At 48.3% G+C, this 22,688-nt stretch overlaps 1 protein-coding gene across 2 annotated transcripts in view; it reads left to right on the forward strand.

Annotated features, from left to right (window-relative positions):
* Positions 1–17,668, forward strand: part of ARID1A (AT rich interactive domain 1A (SWI-like)) — a 68,518-nt gene extending 50,850 nt beyond the window's left edge. Inside the window, exons 5-20 of one of the 2 annotated variants that reach the window (XM_004678659.2) lie at positions 965–1,205; positions 1,461–1,550; positions 2,080–2,247; positions 2,942–3,254; positions 4,435–4,580; positions 4,664–4,773; positions 5,709–5,918; positions 8,529–8,736; positions 9,830–9,962; positions 10,134–10,309; positions 10,681–10,831; positions 10,911–11,051; positions 11,134–11,233; positions 11,683–12,568; positions 12,920–13,050; positions 14,613–17,668. In XM_004678659.2, the coding sequence (XP_004678716.1) occupies positions 965–1,205; positions 1,461–1,550; positions 2,080–2,247; positions 2,942–3,254; positions 4,435–4,580; positions 4,664–4,773; positions 5,709–5,918; positions 8,529–8,736; positions 9,830–9,962; positions 10,134–10,309; positions 10,681–10,831; positions 10,911–11,051; positions 11,134–11,233; positions 11,683–12,568; positions 12,920–13,050; positions 14,613–16,340 (4,932 nt within the window). In that variant the 3' untranslated portion in view covers positions 16,341–17,668. The remainder of the gene's footprint in view (positions 1–964; positions 1,206–1,460; positions 1,551–2,079; positions 2,248–2,941; positions 3,255–4,434; positions 4,581–4,663; positions 4,774–5,708; positions 5,919–8,528; positions 8,737–9,829; positions 9,963–10,133; positions 10,310–10,680; positions 10,832–10,910; positions 11,052–11,133; positions 11,234–11,682; positions 12,569–12,919; positions 13,051–14,612) is intronic. The other variant, XM_012722416.1, reaches the window with a different exon arrangement.
* Positions 17,669–22,688: the final 5,020 nt, after the last annotated feature.

Here is a 22,688-nt window from a genome sequence, read left to right on the forward strand (position 1 = left end):
CTCTGTTGTAGGCCAGTATTAAGAATATAGTCCTAGGCCTTCTTGCAGTAAGGAATTGTCTTTTCTGTACAATACATCTTTCCCACCTCCTACCCTTTATGTTGCAAAACAGTAACTCGAAGTAATTGAGCCCTTGGTAAACATAGGTTATAATAATCTGACAGTGAGGGTATCTGCAAATGTTGCCCAAACTTGTTAACATTCTGGGTAGCTCCAGTGCCATCCCGGTAGTGTTTACTACCCCTTGGAAACTAGTCTCATTGGAAGAAAAGCTCTCTTACAACTAGAAGTTGGGGCTAGAAAAGAAGAAAGACCTAGATCCATATTTGAGTGAGTAGACGAGAGGGCAGCAATGTGTAACTTTTTTTTTTTAAAGTTTTATTTATTTATGCATACAGAACTGGGGTACAGGCCAGAGGGGCAGAGGCTGTGAGAAGAGTCGCCAGAGTCAGGGTGGGGAGCAGAACAGGCAGACTAACGAAGTACACTGCTGAGGGGAGCAGCAGGCGAGACAGGAGACAGCTGCTGTGGCATGTGGGGCACCCCCCAGGCTGGGGATCACACTCATGCCGAAGCAGCTGTGGCCAGCTTCATAATGTTGCGCTTTAACCTATTGCACCACCAGGAAGGGCCCAGCAATGTGCAGTTTTTTGACTGATTACTTGTTTTATAAATAAAGTTTTATTATACCATAGTCATGCCCAGTTGTTTGTGTACTATCTGGCTGCTGTTGTGCTATGATGGCAGAGCTGAGTAGTTGTGTATGACAAACACTGTATGGCACACAGACTGAAATATTTTGTGTGACCCTTAATAGGTTACCACATGTAAAGCTATAATAGTATCGTGACTACTACTATTTGCACATTGCTCTTGGTTGTTTAAGAAAAATGTAGTAGGACTGTTGAAAGAGGAGTCTTTCTGCCTAACTTTGCTAATTCATGTCCTTGTGTGTATATTTCAGGATCTGTCTGGTTCAATAGATGATCTCCCCATGGGGACAGAAGGAGCTCTGAGCCCTGGAGTGAGCACATCAGGGATTTCAAGCAGCCAAGGAGAGCAGAGTAATCCAGCTCAGTCTCCTTTCTCTCCTCATACCTCCCCTCACCTACCTGGCATCCGAGGCCCCTCCCCGTCCCCTGTTGGCTCTCCTGCCAGTGTTGCTCAGTCTCGCTCAGGACCACTCTCGCCTGCTGCAGTGCCAGGTAACCTCGAGTGTTGGGCTTTGGGAAGAGGGACTGGGAACTGTCCCCCAACAATAGCAAGAAGCCCCACCTCCCACATCTCTGAGTCACGTCTGTGTTTCCCTTTGGCATGTGGAGAGGGTAGGGGCCCTTTGGCAGGATCTCTCTGTGGCTGTGATACTGGGGTGCTTGGCCGTCCCAAGAGCCATTGGTCTTTTAGCTAGAATTTTCCGGGTTTAGCCGTAATTGGCATACTACTTTTTGTGTCTGGAGCAGGTAACCAGATGCCACCTCGGCCACCCAGTGGCCAGTCGGACAGCATCATGCATCCTTCCATGAACCAATCGAGCATTGCCCAAGATCGAGGTAAGAAACTGTGCTTAGAGAAGTGGAAGGCTAAGGTAGACACTTGATTATCCTGTGTAATAGCTTTTGGAGAACTACATAATCATGATGCTTAGGTAATCTCGGCAACAAATTGTGAAGATAGCATAGATTGTGGCAGATTGATGGCTCCAGAATTATATCTATCCCCGTAGCCATTCTTTGTTTCTCAGTATTTGTATTTTGATATATTTCTCCCTCCTTCACCCCTCTGCATTGTCCCCACTTAGGTCATCATTAGTCTGTCCTTTAAATGATGCACTGCTTTTTTGTTGTTTCTCTCATTGCTATTTTTCTTGTAAAACCTCCATTTAGTGGAAATAGTTCATGTGACTGTCAAGTGGGGGAGGAGTGGTTGCCTACATGGACACAATTGTATAGCAAATTATAAAATAGAGACTTCATGCAAACTGCTGCTGAAGAAATGGTAACTTAAGAACTCCTAGGATAAGGGAGAGCATTCATTCCCATTGTGCTGGGTCATGACTGTATGGACACTACCCACAAATAGGTTACATCCAGAGGAACCCCCAGATGCCTCAGTACAGCTCCCCCCAGCCCGGCTCGGCCTTATCTCCACGTCAGCCTTCTGGAGGACAGATGCACACGGGCATGGGCTCTTACCAGCAGAACTCCATGGGGGGTTATGGTCCCCAGGGGAGTCAGTACGGCCCACAAGGTGAGTATACTACCTAGTTGGGAGCACATAGTAGTTAGAGAAGTTCCTTGTCTGATACGAAGCTGTCTGGGTTATGAGTAAGGTTGTCTTTTGCCATAAATCCACCAAAGGCAGCCCCTAGAGTAGTGCAGGGTTGTCATCATTGGGAAGTCTTGGGAATATCCCTCGCCTCAGTTTCATCTATAAAATGGGAATAAGGTGTGTAGCTCGAGACTTAGCAGAGAGAGTTAGTTAATGGGCTTTGTGGGTTATTGCAATTTTTTTTTTTTTAAGTAACTAAGTCCTAATTGATCTCTGCTCAGAATCAGACCCACGTGGATCTAAAGCTGAATGTCTTGTGCAGAACACAGGATAGAAGGCAAGATGAGTATTCAGAAAGAAAAGAATCTAGGAGTTGCAGGGCCTGGAAAACAGTAAAGCCAGCCTGCAGTTGACCTTGCTCTGTGCTGTGCTGTGCTGTCTTGAAGATGAGGGAGCAACTGAGGCCTGCCTTTATATGCTCCCATCCTCCCTTTTACTTCTCTCTCTTTTTTTTTAATGGGGTAAAGACTACCTTAGAGTTGGCCTATTTCCGAACCAAATATTGAATGATTTCTTGTTTATTATCTTTGGAGTTTTACAGTTGAGCAAATATTGGTGAGTTGTTAGTGAATTACTAACCAAATCTCTGCATCTTCTCTCCTTCTCTTCCCAGGAGGCTACCCTAGACAGCCAAATTATAATGCCTTGCCCAACGCTAACTACCCCAGTGCAGGCATGGCTGGAAGCATGAACCCTATGGGTGCTGGAGGTCAGATGCATGGGCAGCCTGGCATCCCACCTTATGGCACACTCCCTCCAGGGAGAATGAGTCATGCCTCCATGGGCAACCGGCCTTACGGCCCTAACATGGCCAATATGCCACCTCAGGTTGGGTCAGGGATGTGTCCCCCACCAGGGGGCATGAACCGGAAAACTCAAGAAACTGCTGTCGCCATGCATGTCGCTGCCAACTCTATCCAAAACAGGTAAGGCCTGGGAAGTTAGGAGGGTGTCAGTGCAAAAAAATAAATTTGTAGAGTGTCAAGTCATTCAATAGACACTATACTTCTCTACCTAAACCATGCCATTTTGGCAAATACACATTTTATTTAGAGGTCTTTTGCTTTGTTAGGAAAACTAAGTGTCCTTATAGTGTTAAACACATGACTTGGATTAGTGGTGTGAGGAATTTCTTGTAATGTTCTGTGTGGTCCTGGATGTTTGACTGTGGTGCTAATGTGTCTGCTGTTCAAGGACCCCTTCATTGATGCCTACAGTTCTTACAGTAATTCTTGTCTTATTGGGATATTGATGAGCCATAGCAGGATTACTTCTTGTCTTATTGGGATATTGATGAGCCATAGCAGGATTAGAGTGACTGATTGTAAAGAGGGAGATTTGGTGATACTTCAGAATAATGAAAGTACAGTTTATAGTAGCTCCATCAAGAAAATATGCAGAGGGCTTCCTTGGTGGTACGGGGTTAAAGTCTCAGGTCTATCAAGCTATCGCCATCCACTGCAACACATGTTCGATTCCGAGCCAGGGAGCTCTGACCCATATGGCGCGGCAGCCCTCTGTCTTGCCCTCTGCTCCCCTCAGCAGTGTACTTTGTCAATCTGCCTATTCTGCTCCCCACTCTGTCCTCTGGTGAGTCCTCTCATCCTCCTCCTACACCGCTGGCCTACACCTCAGTTCTTGAATGTGTAAATAAATTAAATCTTCTTAACAACAACAAAATAAAGGTATGCAGAGCCCCTTCCAGGTGGTATGTTGTGAGGGTCCGGTTTAGTTGGTGTCTTGCGTGGCAGAGAGTGATAAAACTGAGCATCTAATCTAGGCCTTTTGCCACAACTTGACTTTGGAAGTGACCTAGAGAGAGGTAATACTCAAAAGATGTTATTGGGTTTCAGACTTGCAGGAGTTTATCATTTCTAATTGTTTCCTAAGTTCTAATGGTTTCCTATTTGGAGCTTGAATTGTTGTAGGATTTTTTTGTGGTGAGTAGAATAGATCTTGTTAGGTCATACATGGTTGTGATTTGGGGGACCTTGTCCTTGTAGGCCTAGCTAGATGATCTTGACTTCCACAGCCTTATTTAGTTCCCCAAATTTGAAAGCTCAGTGTCTCTCATTCTTGTCTCTCATTTTCCATCTTCTCCCTCAGGCCACCAGGCTACCCCAATATGAATCAAGGGGGCATGATGGGAACTGGACCTCCCTATGGACAAGGGATTAATAGTATGGCTGGCATGATCAACCCTCAGGGACCTCCATATCCCATGGGTGGGACCATGGCCAACAATTCAGCAGGTAAGTCCTCTAGTCCTTGCTCACTCCAGGAATTTTTTCCAGTGATCTTCGTATCACAAATCTATTGAACAAATCTTTTCTAGGGATGGCAGCCAGCCCAGAGATGATGGGCCTCGGGGATGTTAAGTTAACTCCAGCTACCAAAATGAACAACAAGGCAGATGGGACCCCCAAGACAGAATCCAAATCCAAGGTAATAATCTGTACCTTACCTCTTCTCAATTTCTCTCTGTCCCATTGTGTCCAGTGACAGGAAAGGAAAATAGGGAGTACACTATAATAGGCACTATAATAGGCCTATTATATCACTATAATATATATGTGATATATATAATGATATATATAATATATATATTATATATATATAATATATATATAGTGATATATGATATATCACTATATCATCTGAGACAAAGCTGCTATTGCCCTCCTTATGAGGGGGTCCAGAACAAGAGCTCATTGAATGAGTTTTGTGGTAGTGTCAGCGGTTCTGATGTAAATGGCATTATTTTAAAACTGGCTGACTTGGAGAAAAGCCAGACCCGTAGTCTAGAATCTTCCTCACTGGCCTCTGTGAAACTGCACCCGTCCTGGGCACTGATTGACGATGTGTTCTGTGGCCACTCTTCTCTTCCTGCTCAGCAGCAGGAATGGTTGTTGACCTGTGTTCTCTACCAGAGGAGGCAAGTCAGGTGGGGTAGGAGTCTTGGTCTTCTTGTGGCTCGGCTATCAGGGTGCTACCTCTTAGACTGTGTGACAGTCTAGTCTGGGGGCCTGGTCAGCATCTGAGTTGCTGGAAACATTTTTACCCTTGGTGATGCCCCATTTTCCCTATCTTATGAAGTAGGAGAATAAAAACCACTGCTGCAACCTCTGGCGTCAGAGGTGGGAAACCCTTCCCATCCTTAAAAAGAAAAGTAGCTTTTCGTTTTAGTCCATCCCATTATCTTAAGGTCATGCTTTTAGTTTCTTGGATTCTCTGAAATAGTCTATAAAAGAGTATCCAGGATCTAGTGACCACCTCAAATTAAGCAGCTTTACTACTGGGTTTTTTTAAGGGACATCTGAGACCTTTAGTGTTCCTATTAATATAATGAGTTCCTATTAATCTTGACCTGCCCCTTTCAGAAATCCAGTTCTTCTACTACAACCAATGAGAAGATCACCAAGCTATATGAGCTGGGTGGTGAGCCTGAGAGGAAGATGTGGGTAGACCGTTATCTGGCCTTCACGGAGGAGAAGGCCATGGGCATGACAAATCTGCCTGCTGTGGGTAGGAAACCTCTGGACCTCTATCGCCTCTATGTGTCTGTGAAGGAGATTGGTGGCTTGACTCAGGTGAGTGCCTGGCACTTGGCTTCTCCTGTGGTTTCAACATGTCTCTCTAAATACTCAGTTGCTTCGCTTGGCTTCATGCAGTGTGCAAAGACATTGCCCTCTCCTGCTCTCTTGAGTCATATAGTGGCTGGTCAGGGAGCATGGGAATTTCAGAAGATTAGGAAAAGCCAGGTGGCCGAGACCTCCCTGGGTATATGAGATACTTCCTTTAAGTTTACTGTGTAACTGTGGTCTCACTGGGTGCAAAAATGGGAGAAGTCTGTGAGCATTCCAGTTCCTCGAGAGTTGTCTTGGTACAGTAGACAGACACAGTACTAGGAGGTGGGACTGGGTTTTGAAACCTGTCTTAGCCATTTACAAATGCTGACCTTTTCCAGAGTGATGTGTAACTATTCTCAATCCTGATTTTCTTGCTTGTAAGGACAGTGCATTCCCTGTTAGACTGCCCACAACTAGAAAGGATGAAGTTTTAGCAGCATTTCAGCCACATAAATTGATCTGCAAGATGGTCAGAGTAGTTGCTGACCCTTTCATTGTAGGAGCATCCCAGTGAAGGTGGGATTTTAGGAGCTATTTAACAGAAATTATTTATGAAGAAGTATGTAGGAAATTGTTCTATTCTGTATGGGAGACTTGAGTGAAGGCTGGCAACCTCTGAACCCAATGCCACTCTGAGCCTCGCCCCTGCCCTGCGCAGCTCTTTTTTACACTCAGCCTCAGAGGCACGCAGGTGAGGCAGAGATGCCAGCAGCACACAGGCCTGGAGGCTTTCCTCCTGTTTCTTCTGTGCTCGTCAGACCAGGGGCTGCTGCTGGGCCTGAGTTTGTGGTTGAGCTGAGGAGTGGGTGGAGGCGTGTCTAGAAAGGGATATATTCCAAAGCTTCTAAATCAGAAGAGGAAAACAGCTGTCACCAGCAGAAAAGAAAGTGATTGGAATGAAGCCAACCAAGAGTCAGTTATGAATTCCTTCTCGCTTCAGGCTTTGCTCCCCTCCCCCACAAAGGAAAACAAAACAAAACAAGACACGTGCACCCTGCCACATAACTGGCGTGGGAAGCAAAGCCACTAAAGGCTTCTGAGGTGACCATGGGCTTATATCTGCCATTCTCCCTAGTACTGAGTGCTCATAGCTAGGCCTCTCCTTGCTTAGGGCAAGGGGACAGTGGCCAGGTTTGGCATACTGTGTGATGGGCTGGGCTCCTGGATCCATGGAGTAAGTGACTGAAGTGCGGGATAAAGTGGATGGAAGACAGAATAAAGTGTAGAGGGAACCCCAAAACCTGGGCTTATGTGTTCCACTTTGCAGGATGATGCAGATCTTTTGATGCTCTGGTGTAATTGAACTCTAAAGACAATGTGAGTTCTTAGGCCTCCCTGTCGGCACAGGGGTTCAAGTCTCAATGCTGTCAAGGTATTGGCAGCCACTACAGCAGGAGTTCGATCCCCAGCCAGGGAGCCTACCCATATGGTACAGCAGACCTCTTCTGTCTCTGATGAATCCTTTCACCCCCTACACTTCTGGCTTACACCCCAATTCTTGTATGTGTAAACAAATAAAAATAAATCTTAATAAATAAATACAGTGTGAGTTCAGAACAAAAAGAACGCTATTAATAAGGTGGTTTTTGAAGCCTCCAGGAAGGCAGGATATGAGCCTTGAGCATTTCTGAAGGATTAGTGGAGTTTATGTAGAGGGTAGGGGCTGTTGCAGTTGACTGATTTACATGGCATGGAGAGGGGAGAGCTTAGCATAGAGCCCACCACGGTCATCTCTGTTGTTAACCTGCTTGCGAAGATTCAGTTCTCCTCCGTCTGGGTGGTCCCCAGCTTTGCTTCCTGTCAGTCACAATTCTCTCTGGTATAACAGGTACCAGTCTAGCTGGTCACAATATATTCATCTTTCTTTATGGATTGGGACTGGAAAGCTAATATTTCCAGCCCTTGAGGATAAGCTTATCACTTGTTGGTTGCATAAGCATAAGAATACATGAAGGAGACCTGCCTTGTTTGAAGAGAATGTAAGGAAGTGGGGCTGGTCTTGATCAGTGTACTGAGGAAAGAGTACAGGACCATAAGCAGGCTGCTGTGAAGCTACAAAGAAATCATGGGCTGGATCATCTCAGACAATTGGGGCTAGTGCCTGGTGAGGGAGAAGGCTTGCAGTTTTATGTCACTGAGCTTTGGGGAGCAGTGGCACAAGAATGTCAACTTTGCGTGGAACCACACACTGAGAGAAAAATCAGTTACGTGTACAAACCCCAATGGATAAAATCAGTCAAGGCAGTGTGGTCATTGGTGTTACCGTGAATCTCCATTTGTGAGCCCTTTTTTACGCAATGTACTTGCAGAGAGCAGAAGCCTGACCTGCCAACAGGGCTGTGGAATATGCTTGTTTTGAATAAGCACTGTCCGTAGTTGGAGTGACCTGGGTAAAGCCTGCCTAGGTGGAGGGCAGACCATCACAGCTTTACTGTTTGTTGTGGACAATCTACCAGGCAGGGCTAGCTTTTCAGTAATGAAACTGATCCTACATTAGATGGATAGCTGGTAACATCATGGGAAGGAAACCAGATGAAGGATGTACCCCAACTCTTCTGGTTGGTTGTACAGGTCAACAAGAACAAAAAATGGCGAGAACTTGCAACCAACCTCAATGTCGGCACATCAAGCAGTGCTGCCAGCTCCTTGAAAAAGCAGTACATCCAGTGTCTCTATGCCTTTGAGTGCAAGATTGAGCGGGGAGAAGACCCTCCCCCAGACATCTTTGCAGCTGCCGATTCCAAGAAGTCCCAGCCCAAGATCCAGCCTCCCTCTCCTGGTAAGGATCTGGTGAGCTGCTCACCTTTTAAGGGTGACCTCACCCTTAAAGTCCAGGCTCCTTACTCAGCAGTGCTGGCCACCAGGGATGTGTGCTCCGCTCAGCCCTGCCACGTGGCTGCACAGGTTGGCAGACTGAAGAACGGGCAGTGGCGACTCCCTTGGGAGGTAGTCTGTAGCAGCCCTTAAGTTTTAATTTTCATTGTGCACCTGGCATCCTGCCCAATGTTTGTAAACTAGTGAGTGGGAGGGACACCAGAGGAGTAGGGAAATCTGACAAATAGCAGTGAGGCAGGGCCATCTGGGAGCTTTGGCCCACTGATGTCAGCGCCTTAGAATGCTGCTGCGCAGACTGGAGCCTGCATTCCCCAGGGAGCCAAGATGGTAATGAATGGGAAGGGAGGGGCGGGGCAGCTATGAATGGAGCACTGATGGGAGTGCCACTGCCCACCCTCCTTTCTGAGAGGAGACTGGGGCCTGGGCAAGCATGGGAGGGAAGAAGGCCAGGCCTCCTAGAAGGTGGGTGTAAACACATGTGCCCTGGTGTTGACCTCTGAGGATATAATGAGTGCTTGAGATGACTCATCATCTGGAAAGGCCTAAGCAGTGGGATATCTGCTGCTAGGGTTGGTAACTATTGGAAACATTAATTACTGGTAGTTCTGTGCTTATCAGCTTAGAGGAATGTTCAAAGCTGAGTGGTGCTCAGGTGCTTGCGAATAGGGTCTCCTTAGGCTCCTGAATTGCGCTGCAGGTTTGAGTTGATAGAACCTTCCTTCCCAGGATTCCAGGGGCTCTGTCTTACAGGTTAGAAAGTCCTTGGGAAGTTTGAAGTCACTGGTGGTGTGGAAGCTCAAGGAGTCACCAGCATGGTGATGGCATCATCACCTCATTTCTGTTCTCCAACAGGGAAACAGTAGCAGAGAACCATAGGCCCTCAGATTCCCCTCTTTGTGGCCTCGCAAGGCCCCAGCTCTCAGGAGAGAACTACCTAGCTTTTAGCCTCATTAAGATCTTTTCCAAAAAGATCCCAGGGAATCCGTGTGTTTCCATGGATCTTCACTTTCCTGCTCACCCCATATCTCTGTCCACAGCGGGATCAGGGTCTATGCAGGGGCCACAGACACCTCAATCAACCAGCAGTTCCATGGCAGAGGGAGGAGACCTGAAGCCACCAACTCCAGCATCCACACCACACAGTCAGATACCCCCCTTGCCGGGCATGAGGTAAGGCCAGGGGCACAGCTGGTGGTTTAGGGGGCCTGGGCAGAAGTGCGTGCGCTGAGGGTGGTCCTTGCTCTGCCTGCCTGGCCAGCAGCTCCCATTTTCCCTGAGTTATAGGAGGAATAGCTTTTGTTGGCCTAATTTGACATTTGATTGGCTTTCCTCACTCTGGAGCAGGAGCAATTCTGTTGGGATTCAGGATGCCTTTCCCGATGGAAGTGACCCCACATTCCAGAAGCGGAATTCCATGACTCCAAACCCTGGGTACCAGCCCAGTATGAATACCTCTGACATGATGGGGCGCATGTCCTATGAGCCAAATAAGGATCCTTATGGCAGCATGAGGAAAGGTAACCAGTTGAATTGGCTTTGTACCCTTGAGGACAGGACTAGGAATTTGGGGAGTGGGGGAAGTAGCTTAAGACGACTTAGGATGCTTGCTGGGCCATCCTGTGACGTAAGGCATTTCTGGGCTTAACCACCCTCCTCTGTCTTTACCTTCCCTCTTGGCTCCGTCTCCCGAGTCTTACCTTGTCACCCATAACAAGTGTGTGCTCTTTGTTGGTTGCAGCCTCTTTACGTCTCAGTTATGAACCTGTCAGGGAAACAGTAGCACTGACCCAGAGTTCTGAAGAGGGCCTGGGCCTTAGGGGCTGGCTAGGGATACATGCTTGGCCTGCTGCCATACCAGCTTGCTCACTACCATTCTTTCTGCATTCAGCTCCAGGGAGTGATCCCTTCATGTCCTCAGGGCAGGGCCCCAACGGTGGAATGGGGGACCCCTACAGCCGAGCTGCAGGCCCTGGGCTGGGAAATGTGGCAATGGGACCGCGACAGCACTATCCCTACGGAGGGCCTTATGACAGAGTGAGGTAAGCATGACCCCACTCCTCTTCCACCACAGCACCCACAGCTATAGTAGATTCAGCCTGCTTCTCCACATCTGTTTAGGACGGAGCCTGGACTAGGACCTGAGGGAAGCATGGGCACTGGAGCCCCACAGCCGAATCTCATGCCTTCCAACCCAGACTCTGGGATGTATTCTCCTAGTCGCTACCCCCCACAGCAGCAGCAGCAGCAGCAGCAGCAACGGTGAGTGGAGCTGGGCCCACTGCCGCTGTGACTTCGACTCCACTGTTCCCACTGTGATGCCCTGTTTCTCTCCCTCCTGCAGACATGATTCCTATGGCAATCAGTTTTCCACTCAAGGCACCCCTTCCGGCAGCCCCTTCCCCAGCCAGCAGACTACAATGTATCAGCAGCAGCAGCAGCAGGTGAGGAGGGGATGCTGGCGACTGCCACTCGATGCTCCTGGAAAGGGCAGCTCAGAATCTAAGAGGAGAGGTCTAAGGAAGCTCACTTGCGACACCCTGGCGGGTTTTGCCTGAAGAGTGGAGCTCTCAGTCTCTTTCCTGTTTGAGTCCAGTCCAGTCCAACCTCTAGTTCTCCAAAAGAACTAGAAACACACCTTATTTTGATTTTTTTTAACTTCTCTACATTTTCCTACTTAGAGGAAGGGAGAGCGAGGTGGGAATAGAAAATGGTGGTTGCTTTGTAAACAAGCTTCAGAAGTTACTTTGTAGTGGCCATTCCTTTGTGCCCTGGGTGTCTGTGTCCTCTTCCAGAGGGGCAGAAGTAAGCCCGTGGAATTACTGGGGTAGCTGTGGGTCTGGATTCCCAGAGTGCGAAGTATGAACTTCCCCTCTGCTCCTCCCTGTCTTAGAATTACAAGCGGCCGATGGATGGCACGTACGGGCCTCCTGCCAAGCGGCACGAAGGGGAGATGTACAGCGTGCCATACAGCACCGGGCAGGGGCAGCCCCAGCAGCAGCAGTTGCCCCCGGCCCAGCCCCAGGCCTCCAGCCAGCAGCAAGCGGCCCAGCCTTCCCCTCAGCAAGACGTGTACAACCAGTATGGCAACACCTACCCCGCCGCCGCCGCCGCCGAGCGCCGACCAGCAGGCGGCCCCCAGAACCAGTTTCCATTCCAGTTTGGCCGAGACCGTGTCTCTGCACCCCCTGGCTCTAATGCCCAGCAGAATATGCCACCACAAATGATGGGCGGCCCCATACAGGCGTCCGCTGAGGTTGCTCAGCAAGGCACCATGTGGCAGGGGCGTAACGACATGACCTACAATTACGCCAACAGGCAGAGCACGGGCTCTGCCCCCCAGGGCCCTGCCTATCACGGCGTGAACCGAACAGACGAAATGCTGCACACGGATCAGAGGGCCAACCATGAAGGCCCGTGGCCTTCCCATGGCACGCGCCAGCCGCCATACGGCCCTTCTGCTCCCGTGCCCCCCATGACAAGGCCCCCTCCATCCAACTACCAGCCCCCGCCAAGCATGCAGAATCACATTCCTCAGGTATCCAGCCCCGCTCCCCTGCCCCGGCCAATGGAGAACCGCACCTCTCCTAGCAAGTCTCCATTCCTGCACTCTGGGATGAAGATGCAGAAGGCAGGTCCTCCAGTACCTGCCTCGCACATCGCACCTGCGCCCGTACAGCCCCCCATGATTCGACGAGACATCACCTTCCCACCTGGCTCTATTGAAGCCACACAGCCTGTGTTGAAGCAGAGGCGGCGGCTTACGATGAAAGACATTGGTAAGGAGACCACCCTGCTTGGGTGGCTTAATCTCTCCCCCTTCTCACCTGTTCTATGTTTGTCTCTCCATCCCGATGTTCTGGATGAGGTTAAATCTGGTCTTTTGTTGACTAAAATAGACAGCCAGTGAACTTTGGGTGAGGAAGAAATCAGCTGATCTCAGGCTTCATTTGAAGGAATCACCATGCAGTGATTCACTGAGAGAACCTAGAAGCCTAAGGGACAGGTGTGTGTCCTCTGTCTGCTAAGTGTGATCTTCAGAGTGGCCTGACCGATGGGCCAGAGACTCTGGTGTGGGAATCACCAGCCAGCTTGGACTGGTGGATGGAAAACATGGAGGTTTGTTGCAGGAACCCCAGAGGCATGGCGGGTAATGATGTCCCTCAAGTCTGGGCTGCTGGCAGAGAGCACGTGGGCACTAGACACCATTAACATTCTGCTATATGATGACAACAGCATCATGACCTTCAACCTCAGTCAGGTAAGTATAGATTCCTGGGGAAGAGTGGAAAGGGGGAGAGGGCACGGGGGCACTGAGATTCTGAAGCGACCTGCCAGCGTGGTCTCGCTTCTCATGCTGTGTGTCTGCTCTCTTCGTGCCAGTACTTGGCACTGGTCACAGATCCAGAACAATAGAAATTTGTGTCGGGCGTTGAGATTCACTTTGAAGGGAACTGGGGAGAAACTTTCTTATATTGGTAAGAAATGCAGATTCTGTTGTCGTCGTTGTAGATACCATATTTTCTAGACGACCAAGAACCTGTGGTCTTTATCAGTGAGTAGAGCAGTTCTTTATTTTTCCCTTGCTTTCATCATGTACTCTGAAAGAAGAGAGCGCTGTTGAACCCATTTTCCTAAGGTCCAGGACGGGAAGTGTAAGACTTGTGGGGAGTGGTGTGGAGGCACTTTAATGATCTTCCTGCAGAGGTGTTCTCTAGACCCTCTCCACTGCACGAGCCCATGGCCTTTTCCTAGTGACTGGGGAAGTGTCTCTACTCTACCTTCCTACTCAGTCTTTTGAACATCCTTCTACCCACCAGCCTGTCTATCAGGGAGCTGACTAGAGGTCATTATTAGTAACACTCAACCACTTACTGTGTCCTCACTTTGTGCCAGGTACTTAACATTTTCTTTCTTACCGTCCTCATAAGTCTTCTGAGGCAAGTGTGGTCGTTTGGAGATAATGTAAATGGGCTCAGAGTTTTACCCTTGTCCAGGTTCACAGCTGCCTTTCTGCTCCCAAAGTTTGTCTGTGTGTCCATTTTATAATATTGCCTCCAGTGAGAGAAAAGGAATAAACAATGAACAATTCCCATTTGCCAGGCATTTTACACAATCCATTTAAGCCATAGAACAACCCTCTGAAGCTTAGGAATTTTCATTGTTTCTTGAAGAAAAATGGGAAAATAATAGCTTAGAAAGTTTAAAGACCTGTGGACAGCTAGTACCTAGAAAAGCCAGGATTCAAACCACAGAATTCAGAATTTTCTGCTAAGAAATCTAGAATTTTCTCTAAGCCCTTTTTTCTCTCATTCTGCTAAATTGTCAGTCAAAAAAGTAATATAGCTGGAGATGATCATTTTCTTCTAGAGGTAAGTGGCCTGTACAGAGTCCAGGCTGCCATTTAGGTCTGCTTAGCACCAGCTTGGACCAGTGATTGTGTTGAGAATATTGGGGAGCTTAGAGGAAAACGCAGATGAATGTCTCTGTATCCTGCATTCCCTCTCTCAGCTCATGCTGGCAAGGGCCATCCCACCTTACCTAACCTTGGGCTCCACTTGGCAGTGGGGTATAGTGAGTGTCCCAAGAGGGACAATGTCAACAACCAGTGAGTAGGAAACTGAGCCCAGTGCAGAAAAGCAGGAGTTGGCTGGGAAGGAGATGGGCACCGGGCACAGGAGAGACGGAGACTGCCACTCGCTCGCGCTGGTACAGATGTGTGGCCCGGTGGGTAGGTAGAAGACCTTGGGGGGTCTTTCAAGTCAAGGATTCTTCTGTTAGCCCTCTTTATTCCCTTAAATCTATTTCTTCTTTCTTTCTTAGCTCCCAGGGTTGCTAGAGCTCCTTGTGGAATATTTCCGACGTTGCCTGATTGAGATCTTCGGCATTTTAAAGGAGTACGAGGTGGGTGATCCGGGTCAGAGAACACTACTGGACCCTGGGAGATTCAGCAAGGCGTCTAGTCCAGCCCCCACTGAGGGGGAGGAGGGGGAAGACCTTCTAGAGACTAAACTAGAAGAGGATGAAGAAGTAGTAGTTGAAAATGATGAGGAGATGGCCTTTTCGGGCAAAGACAAGGCAGCGCCAGAGAACAGCGAGGAGAAGCTGACCAGTAAGTTTGACAAGCTTCCAGTCAAGATCGTGCCGAAGAACGACCCGTTTGTGGTGGACTGCTCAGATAAGCTTGGGCGCGTGCAGGAGTTCGACAGTGGTCTGCTGCACTGGCGGATTGGTGGGGGGGACACCACTGAGCATATCCAGACCCATTTTGAAAGCAAGACAGAGCTGCTGCCTGCCCGGCCTCACGTGCCCTGCCCACCGGTCACCCGAAAGCATGTCACAATAGTGGAGGGTGCACCAGGGACAACAGAGCAGGAGGGCCCCCCGCCTGATGGCCCTGCAGAAAAACGGGTCACAGCCACAATGGATGACATGTTGTCCACCCGGTCTAGCACGTTGACCGAGGAGGGAACTAAGAGTGCTGAAGCCACCAAGGAGAGCAGCAAGTTTCCATTTGGCATCAGCCCAGCGCAGAGCCACCGAAACATCAAGATCCTAGAGGACGAACCCCACAGTAAAGATGAGACCCCACTGTGTACCCTTCTGGATTGGCAGGATTCCCTTGCCAAGCGCTGCGTCTGTGTCTCCAACACCATCCGAAGCCTGTCATTTGTCCCAGGCAACGACTTTGAGATGTCCAAACACCCGGGACTGCTGCTGATCCTGGGCAAGCTGATCCTGCTGCACCACAAGCACCCGGAACGGAAGCAGGCACCGCTAACTTACGAGAAGGAGGAGGAGCAGGACCAGGGGGTGAGCTGCAACAAGGTGGAGTGGTGGTGGGACTGCTTGGAGATGCTCCGGGAAAACACCTTGGTCACGCTCGCCAACATCTCGGGGCAGTTGGACCTCTCCCCGTACCCTGAGAGCATTTGCCTACCGGTCCTGGATGGACTCCTCCACTGGGCAGTCTGCCCTTCAGCTGAAGCCCAGGACCCCTTCTCCACCCTGGGCCCCAATGCTGTCCTTTCCCCGCAGAGACTGGTCTTGGAAACCCTCAGCAAACTCAGCATCCAGGACAACAATGTGGACCTGATCCTGGCCACACCCCCCTTCAGCCGCCTGGAGAAGTTGTATAGCACCATGGTGCGCTTCCTCAGTGACCGAAAGAACCCGGTGTGCCGGGAGATGGCCGTGGTGCTGCTGGCCAACCTGGCGCAGGGCGACAGCCTGGCAGCCCGGGCCATCGCCGTGCAGAAGGGCAGCATCGGCAACCTCTTGGGCTTCCTGGAGGACAGCCTCGCCGCCACGCAGTTCCAGCAGAGCCAGGCCAGCCTGCTCCACATGCAGAACCCGCCCTTTGAGCCAACTAGCGTGGACATGATGCGGCGGGCTGCCCGTGCACTGCTGGCCCTGGCCAAAGTGGACGAGAACCACTCGGAGTTCACGCTGTACGAGTCACGGCTGTTGGACATCTCGGTATCGCCCTTGATGAACTCATTGGTTTCACAAGTCATTTGTGATGTACTATTTTTGATTGGCCAGTCATGACAGCCGTGGGACGCCTCCCTCCCTGTGTGTGTGTGCGTGTGTGGAGAACTTAGAAACTGACTGTTGCCCTTTATTTATGCAAAACCACCTCAGAATCCAGTTTACCCTGTGCTGTCCAGCTTCTCCCTTGGGAAAAAGTCTCTCCTGTTTCTCCTTTTTCTCCCCCCTCCCCGACCCCCACCTACCTTTCTCTTCCTTGCCCACCTTACTCCCCTCAGGACCCCACCCTATTTGAAAAGACAAAGCTCTGCCTACATAGAAGACTTTTTTATTTTAACCAAAGTTACTGTTGTTTACAGTGAGTTTGGGGAAAAAAAAAATAAAAATGGCTTTCCCAGTCCTTGCATCAATGGGATGCCACATTTCATAACTGTTTTTAATGGTTAAAAAAAAAAAGGAAAAAAATACAAAAAAAACCTCTGAAGGACAAAAAAGGTGACTGCTGAACTGTGCGTGGTTTATTGTTGTACATTCACAATCTTGCAGGAGCCAAGAAGTTCGCAGTTGTGAACAGACCCTGTTCACTGGAGAGGCCTGTGCAGTAGCGTGTAGACCCTTTCATGTACTGTACTGTACACCTGATACTGTAAACATACTGTAATAATAATGTCTCACATGGAAACAAGAGAAAACGCTGGGTCAGCAGCAAGCTGTAGTTTTTAAAAATGTTTTTAGTTAAACGTTGAGGAGAAAAAAAAAAAAGGCTTTTCCCCCAAAGTATCATGTGTGAACCTACAACACCCTGACCTCTTTCTCTCCTCCTTGATTGTATGAATAACCCTGAGATCACCTCTTAGAACTGGTTTTAACCTTTAGCTGCAGCCACTGTGCTGCCACGTGTGTATATATATGACGTTGTACATTGCACATACCCTTGGAGCCCCACAGTTTGGTCCCCCCAGCTACCCCTTTATAGTATGACGAGTTAACAAGTTGGTGACCTGCACAAAGCGAGACACAGCTATTTAATCTCTTGCCAGACATCACTCCTCTGATGTGATGCTGTACAGGTCTCTGTAAAAAGTCCTTGCTGTCTCAGCAGCCAATCAACTTATAGTTTATTTTTTTTCTGGGTTTTTGTTTTGTTTTGTTTTCTTTCTAATCGAGGTGTGAAAAAGTTCTAGGTTCAGTTGAAGTTCCTGATGAAGAAACACAATTGAGATTTTTTCAGTGATAAAATCTGCATATTTGTATTTCAAACAATGTAGCTAAAACTTGATGTAAATTCCTCCTTTTTTCCTTTTTTGGCTTAATGAATATCATTTATTCAGTATGAAATCTTTATACTATATGTTCCACGTGTTAAGAATAAATGTACATTAAATCTTGGTAAGACGTTTGTGAGGCCTCTGATTGTTTCCAAGCTCTCTCACAGCTGGTCCCCCCTGGGGAGGGGCTGGGCCTGTTCTTGCACTGGCTCCTTGCTGTGGCCCCGCCCCTAACTGGCAGCATCTGGACTGTATTCCACTTCATTGCTTCAGTGTAAGTCTGAATTTAAGAAAGCTCTGAGGTGATATTACCTGCAAGAGGAAGTTCTAGGCATAAAAAACATGTCAGCCTCGAAATAAAAGTGGGCTTAAATGGCCAAAGAAATGGATGAGACTCTAGAAAAATAAAACACAAACAACTGGGAAAGAGTGTGTTTTTTCTTTAGAAATTTTATTTATTTTTTTAAGATTTATTTATATATACAAGAATGGGGTACAGTACAGGCCAGAGGTGTGGGGGTGGGTGGTAAGAGAATTCACCAGTGAGGGGCAGAACAAGCAGATCGACTGAAATACACTGCTGAGGGGAGCAGCAGGTGAGACTGCTGAGGTCTGCTGCGGCCATGTGGGTCCCCTCCTGGTGGGGGAACTTGTGCTGTGAGGCTGCGGACAGCTTCACAGTGCTGTGCTTTAACCCCTTGCGCCACCAGGGAAGCCCCTGCTTGGAATACTGAATACTCCCAACGCACAATGACCTGTCTTCCCATAGATAACCTATTTCTCTTGTAACTTCTCAGTAAATGGCAACTCACTGCATCAAAAGAAATCCTCATTTCCACATTTAGGCGGTTAATGCTGCTGTTCAGAAAACACTGGATTCAGTTGCTACCAGTATAGTTCAAGACACTGTATCCTGAAATTTTTTTTAAAGATTTATTTATGCATACAAGAAATGGAATACAGGCCAGAGTTGCTGGTGTGAGAGGATTCACCAGGGACAGTGGGGAGCAGAACAGTGGATCCACTGAAATACACTGCTGAGGGGGGCAGCGGGCAGGTCAGGAGATGTCTGCTGGGCCATCTGAGTCACCTCCCTGGCCTGGGTTGTGACTCATGCTGCAGTGGCTGCGGAAAGCTTCATAGTGCTGTGCTTTAATCCATTGCACCACCAGGGAGGACCCTCTTTTTTTAATTAAAAGTGTTCTCCAAGCGAGCCTGTCTTGCTTCTGCTTTGCCTGGTTGAGTATACTTGCAATACAGCAACCAAAATGCCCCTTGTATAGTATAAAATCAAAATCCTCTTGTGCTTCTCACTCTGAGTTCTCATCTTTTTAATGACCTCCCTGGGCCTCGGTTACCCGGTAACTTGCTGCTACCCTCAGCTGGGCTCTCTTCCCTCTTCCACTGTACGCGGGGCTGTTTCAACATTGGGGCCTTTGCACTTAACTGCCCAGAAATCTCCATAACTCGTGTGGTCTCCTTTAGGTGTCTATTGATTACATAAGAATCTTTCCCCTGATCACCTTGTTTGAAACAGCAGCCTGCTCCGCTGCCTTCCTCCTTACTTCCTTTTTTTTTTTTTTTTTTTTAATAGCATTTGTTACCATCGGGCCTATAGTCTATTAAACTCACCTGTGCCTGGCTTCCCCTGACCATACGCCCTGAGTGCAGGGGCTTTATTTTAGTTCCTGCTGCATTCTTGTCCCACTGCGCAATCTGGCAGAGTAGCCACCGAGTACTTGTTGAATGAAATTGTAAATGTTGACCAGATGCAGCTGCTTTTATGAGGCTACTGTTGGCAATATGTAGTTTCCCTGTTCATCTGCTTTTGGGAAAAAACAATGGAGAAACCAGAAGCAGTAACAGAAAATGCTGTTGTTGTGGACACTTAGAAGTGACACACTTCCTACTGAGTACGCACTTATGTGCCAGATGTGGCACATCGAATAATTCTACAACAGCCCATGCCTGGGAAGTGAGTGTTGTGGCTCCTATTTGATAGCAAAGGAAAGTAGAGTGGTTGGCTGACACACCAAGCAAAGGCCCTATATGACGCTGATGCTCTTCTAACACCACATTGCACATCCGTAGGGAACACAACCAGGGTAACTGGGTCTAGTTGTGCTCGGCAGACAAGCTGCGTTTTGTTGTGTTTATCAATAGCATGTAATCAGACTGCCCCAACAGTTTCAAGCAAGTGTTTTTGTCAAGCTAAATGTAGTTAATACTTAGATCAGAGACAGGATTGAATAAAATGTCTTTCTCTGTTGAGGGGGAAATAGACTTGGCTAAATCTTCAACCACAAGGCCCAACTCTTCCAGAATATATGAAATGGGGAGCTTTATATATTTGCATTTTGGTGAACTATATTGCCACTGACTACTTTTTGCTCCAGGCCTCTTGAACTGCCTTTTCTGGTCTAGAAAGTGCATTTCTGGGCCATGTGTGGAGTATTGCCTAGCAGTTTGGTTTCCTGGGTTCCTGTCATCTGCTGTCCTGCAATGCAGGGAAAGTCTAGCCCGATCTCCAGTCTCTTGACGAGTTACCAGAGGCTGAGAGAACTGCTAGCCACTGAGCTGTGAGTAATTAGCTTTTGAGAAATAAATAGAACCTCTCCAGTAGAGAACCCAGGGGTGTGGCCAGTAGTTCTTTTCCCAGGCTCCTCCCTCCCCACCCCCCAAATGACCTTAACCTTCTTTCATAGCTGGAGAGCAGCCAAGTCCGGCCTAAACAATACTCTCAGCCTCATTGGCTCTCTTGCCTTACAGCCACTGCCACCCCCAAGTAGCTGAGGCCTTTCCCACTATGCTTCAGTGGGGTCAAGGTTTTCCAACTAATAAAAGGCAAACACCAAAGAAAGGGTAAAAATACCTAGTGTCCATGGGCTTTAAAGGATCAGTGATTGGCTCCGTTAAGTGGGAGACCTGGTAGGACCTTTGCCCTGGGGTGGGTGGGCATCTTTAAGAAAAAAGGCAGGGGCCCTTTCTGGTGGTGCAATGGGTTAAAGCCCAGCCTGCAAAGCTGGCCTCAGTCACTTCAGCGGGAACTCCCAGCCAGGGAGGTGACCCACAGGGCGTGGCAGACTTCTGTCTCCGTTGCTCCTCTCAGGAGTGTATTTCACTGAATCTACCTGTTCTGCTCCTCACTCTGTCTCTGGTGAATCCCCTCACCACCCCTGCACCTCTGGCCTGTACACCAGCTCTATATGCATAAACAAATCTTGAAAGACAGAAGACAGAGGCCAAAAAGAATGTTCTTTGTCTAAGACCTGATTGGTGCCACCCTAAGTGTGAGGATGTATGAAAATACCACCCAGAATCATTGAAAACCGTCCATAAAAACTTTTTATCCATGGGGGAAAGAAGCAGCATAAAATTGGAGTTTTGTGCTTTTTGTCATCACAGGCATTAGGCCTGCATGCTAACGGTTGGCAGGAACAGAATCAGAAACCTATGTGGTCACGGCGTGGCCTTGTCATCAAGGCCTCCTGACAGGGTGTGCTACTCCATTTCCATAGGACTGAGGCCACGGGTGGTTCAGTGTCTGGAAAACTGAGCTACCCAGGATAACTGGGCTCTTCCTCTCCCTGGGTTGGGCCGCGGTCATCTGCAGATGTGGTGACAGGAGCCAGGTAAGGCAGCTGGAGAGAACTGAGTTGTCAGCTTGCTCCAGAGGTGAGTGCTCCATGAGAATAGTTTTTGATCAGAAAGTTAAGCAGCCCTCATTCTTGAGCACCTTATGCCAAGTACTATAAAATTCATGAAGTAGATATTATGACTATATTCATAGGACAACGACTAGGTCTTGCTCAATGTTGGAGCCTCATCCTGTCATACAGAAATTATTCCGATATTGTTCAATGACTCCAACAGGTAAGAGAAGGATTTAGTGGAGGAAGAGTAGGTAGGTGCTGTTAATTCTCAGAATAGCCCATAAAGACGCTGAATTGTGCAAGAAAGAAGAGAGGAAGAGGTAAGTCTAGGAAAGCTTAAAATAGTATAGAGTGGTAGGAAAATCCAGTCTGGGAGGCTGGAGACCTGAAATCAAGTTCTCCCACCCCGCCACTAGGCGTGTCACCTTCTGGCTAGTCTCTTCCCCTGCCTGAATCTGTTCCCACATCCATAAAATATAGATATCAATATTATTAAATTAATTTATTCACTGGATCTGTAGCAAACATAAAATGCAAAACACTGTTCAAAAGCAATGGTAATACTTTAGTGATTGCTGTCTACAAGCAGGGGAAACAGACCAGCAAATGAGTAATTCCTAACAGGATAGCCAGGTGGTGATAAGTGCTCTGAAGGAAGCAGAACAAGAACTAGGGCCTCCCTGGTAGCCTAGGGGTTAAATCTGAACACTATATCAGGAAGGCCTGATTCAATCCCTGGCCAGGGAGCTAACCCACATAAGGTAAAGCGGCCCTCTCCTGTCTCACCCACTGGGGGTGATATGTATATATATATGTAGGCATCAGGGCAGCCTGGTGATCCTTACTGAGCAGGTGATGGTTCCACCACTGAGACCTGAATGTAGTGGGCTGGCCAAAGGGGAGGCTGGAGGCAAAGTGTTTCAAGCAGGAACAAGAGCAGAGCCAGGCATATTCAAAGACAGAAATGCAGTACTCTTATATTCTAGAATTGTAGGAACTGATGAATGCTTAACTGTTTAGGTCAGGCATTGATATTGTTTCTTGGTGGTACAGATATTTGCTTCCTAATGAAGTGGCTGGGAGTGGAGTCTTACTGGTGGTGGGGGTTACTTGTCTGTCTCCCTGACCCTCCCACAGTGCTGGTCGCCGGCTGGCTCCCTGTGGAAACGCAGGCTCCATTTTAGCTGCAGACTGAAAGCAGCCTAGAGAGAGCTGACTCCTCCACGACTTACTCACAGCCTTGGAAGCCCAGAACCCCCTTTCATCCCACTTAGTTTTCTTCCATTCTGACAAGCCAGGGCTTTGAGAGCACAAGATTCAGCTTCCTTGTTTTCCTGACAGAGCAGAAGCCAGAAAATGAAACAGGAACAGTGCCAACGTGGGTGGGGGATAGCAAAGAAGGAAAGGAAGGAGAAATTGCAGGAAAGTAGAGCTGAAGACCTGGGCAAAGTTCTACCTCCAAAGGGTGACAGTTGAGCTTTTAGAAA

The sequence above is a fragment of the Condylura cristata genome, unplaced genomic scaffold (genome assembly GCF_000260355.1).
Source record: "Condylura cristata isolate star-nosed mole 26May11 unplaced genomic scaffold, ConCri1.0 scaffold00008, whole genome shotgun sequence".
NCBI lineage: Eukaryota > Metazoa > Chordata > Mammalia > Eulipotyphla > Talpidae > Condylura > Condylura cristata.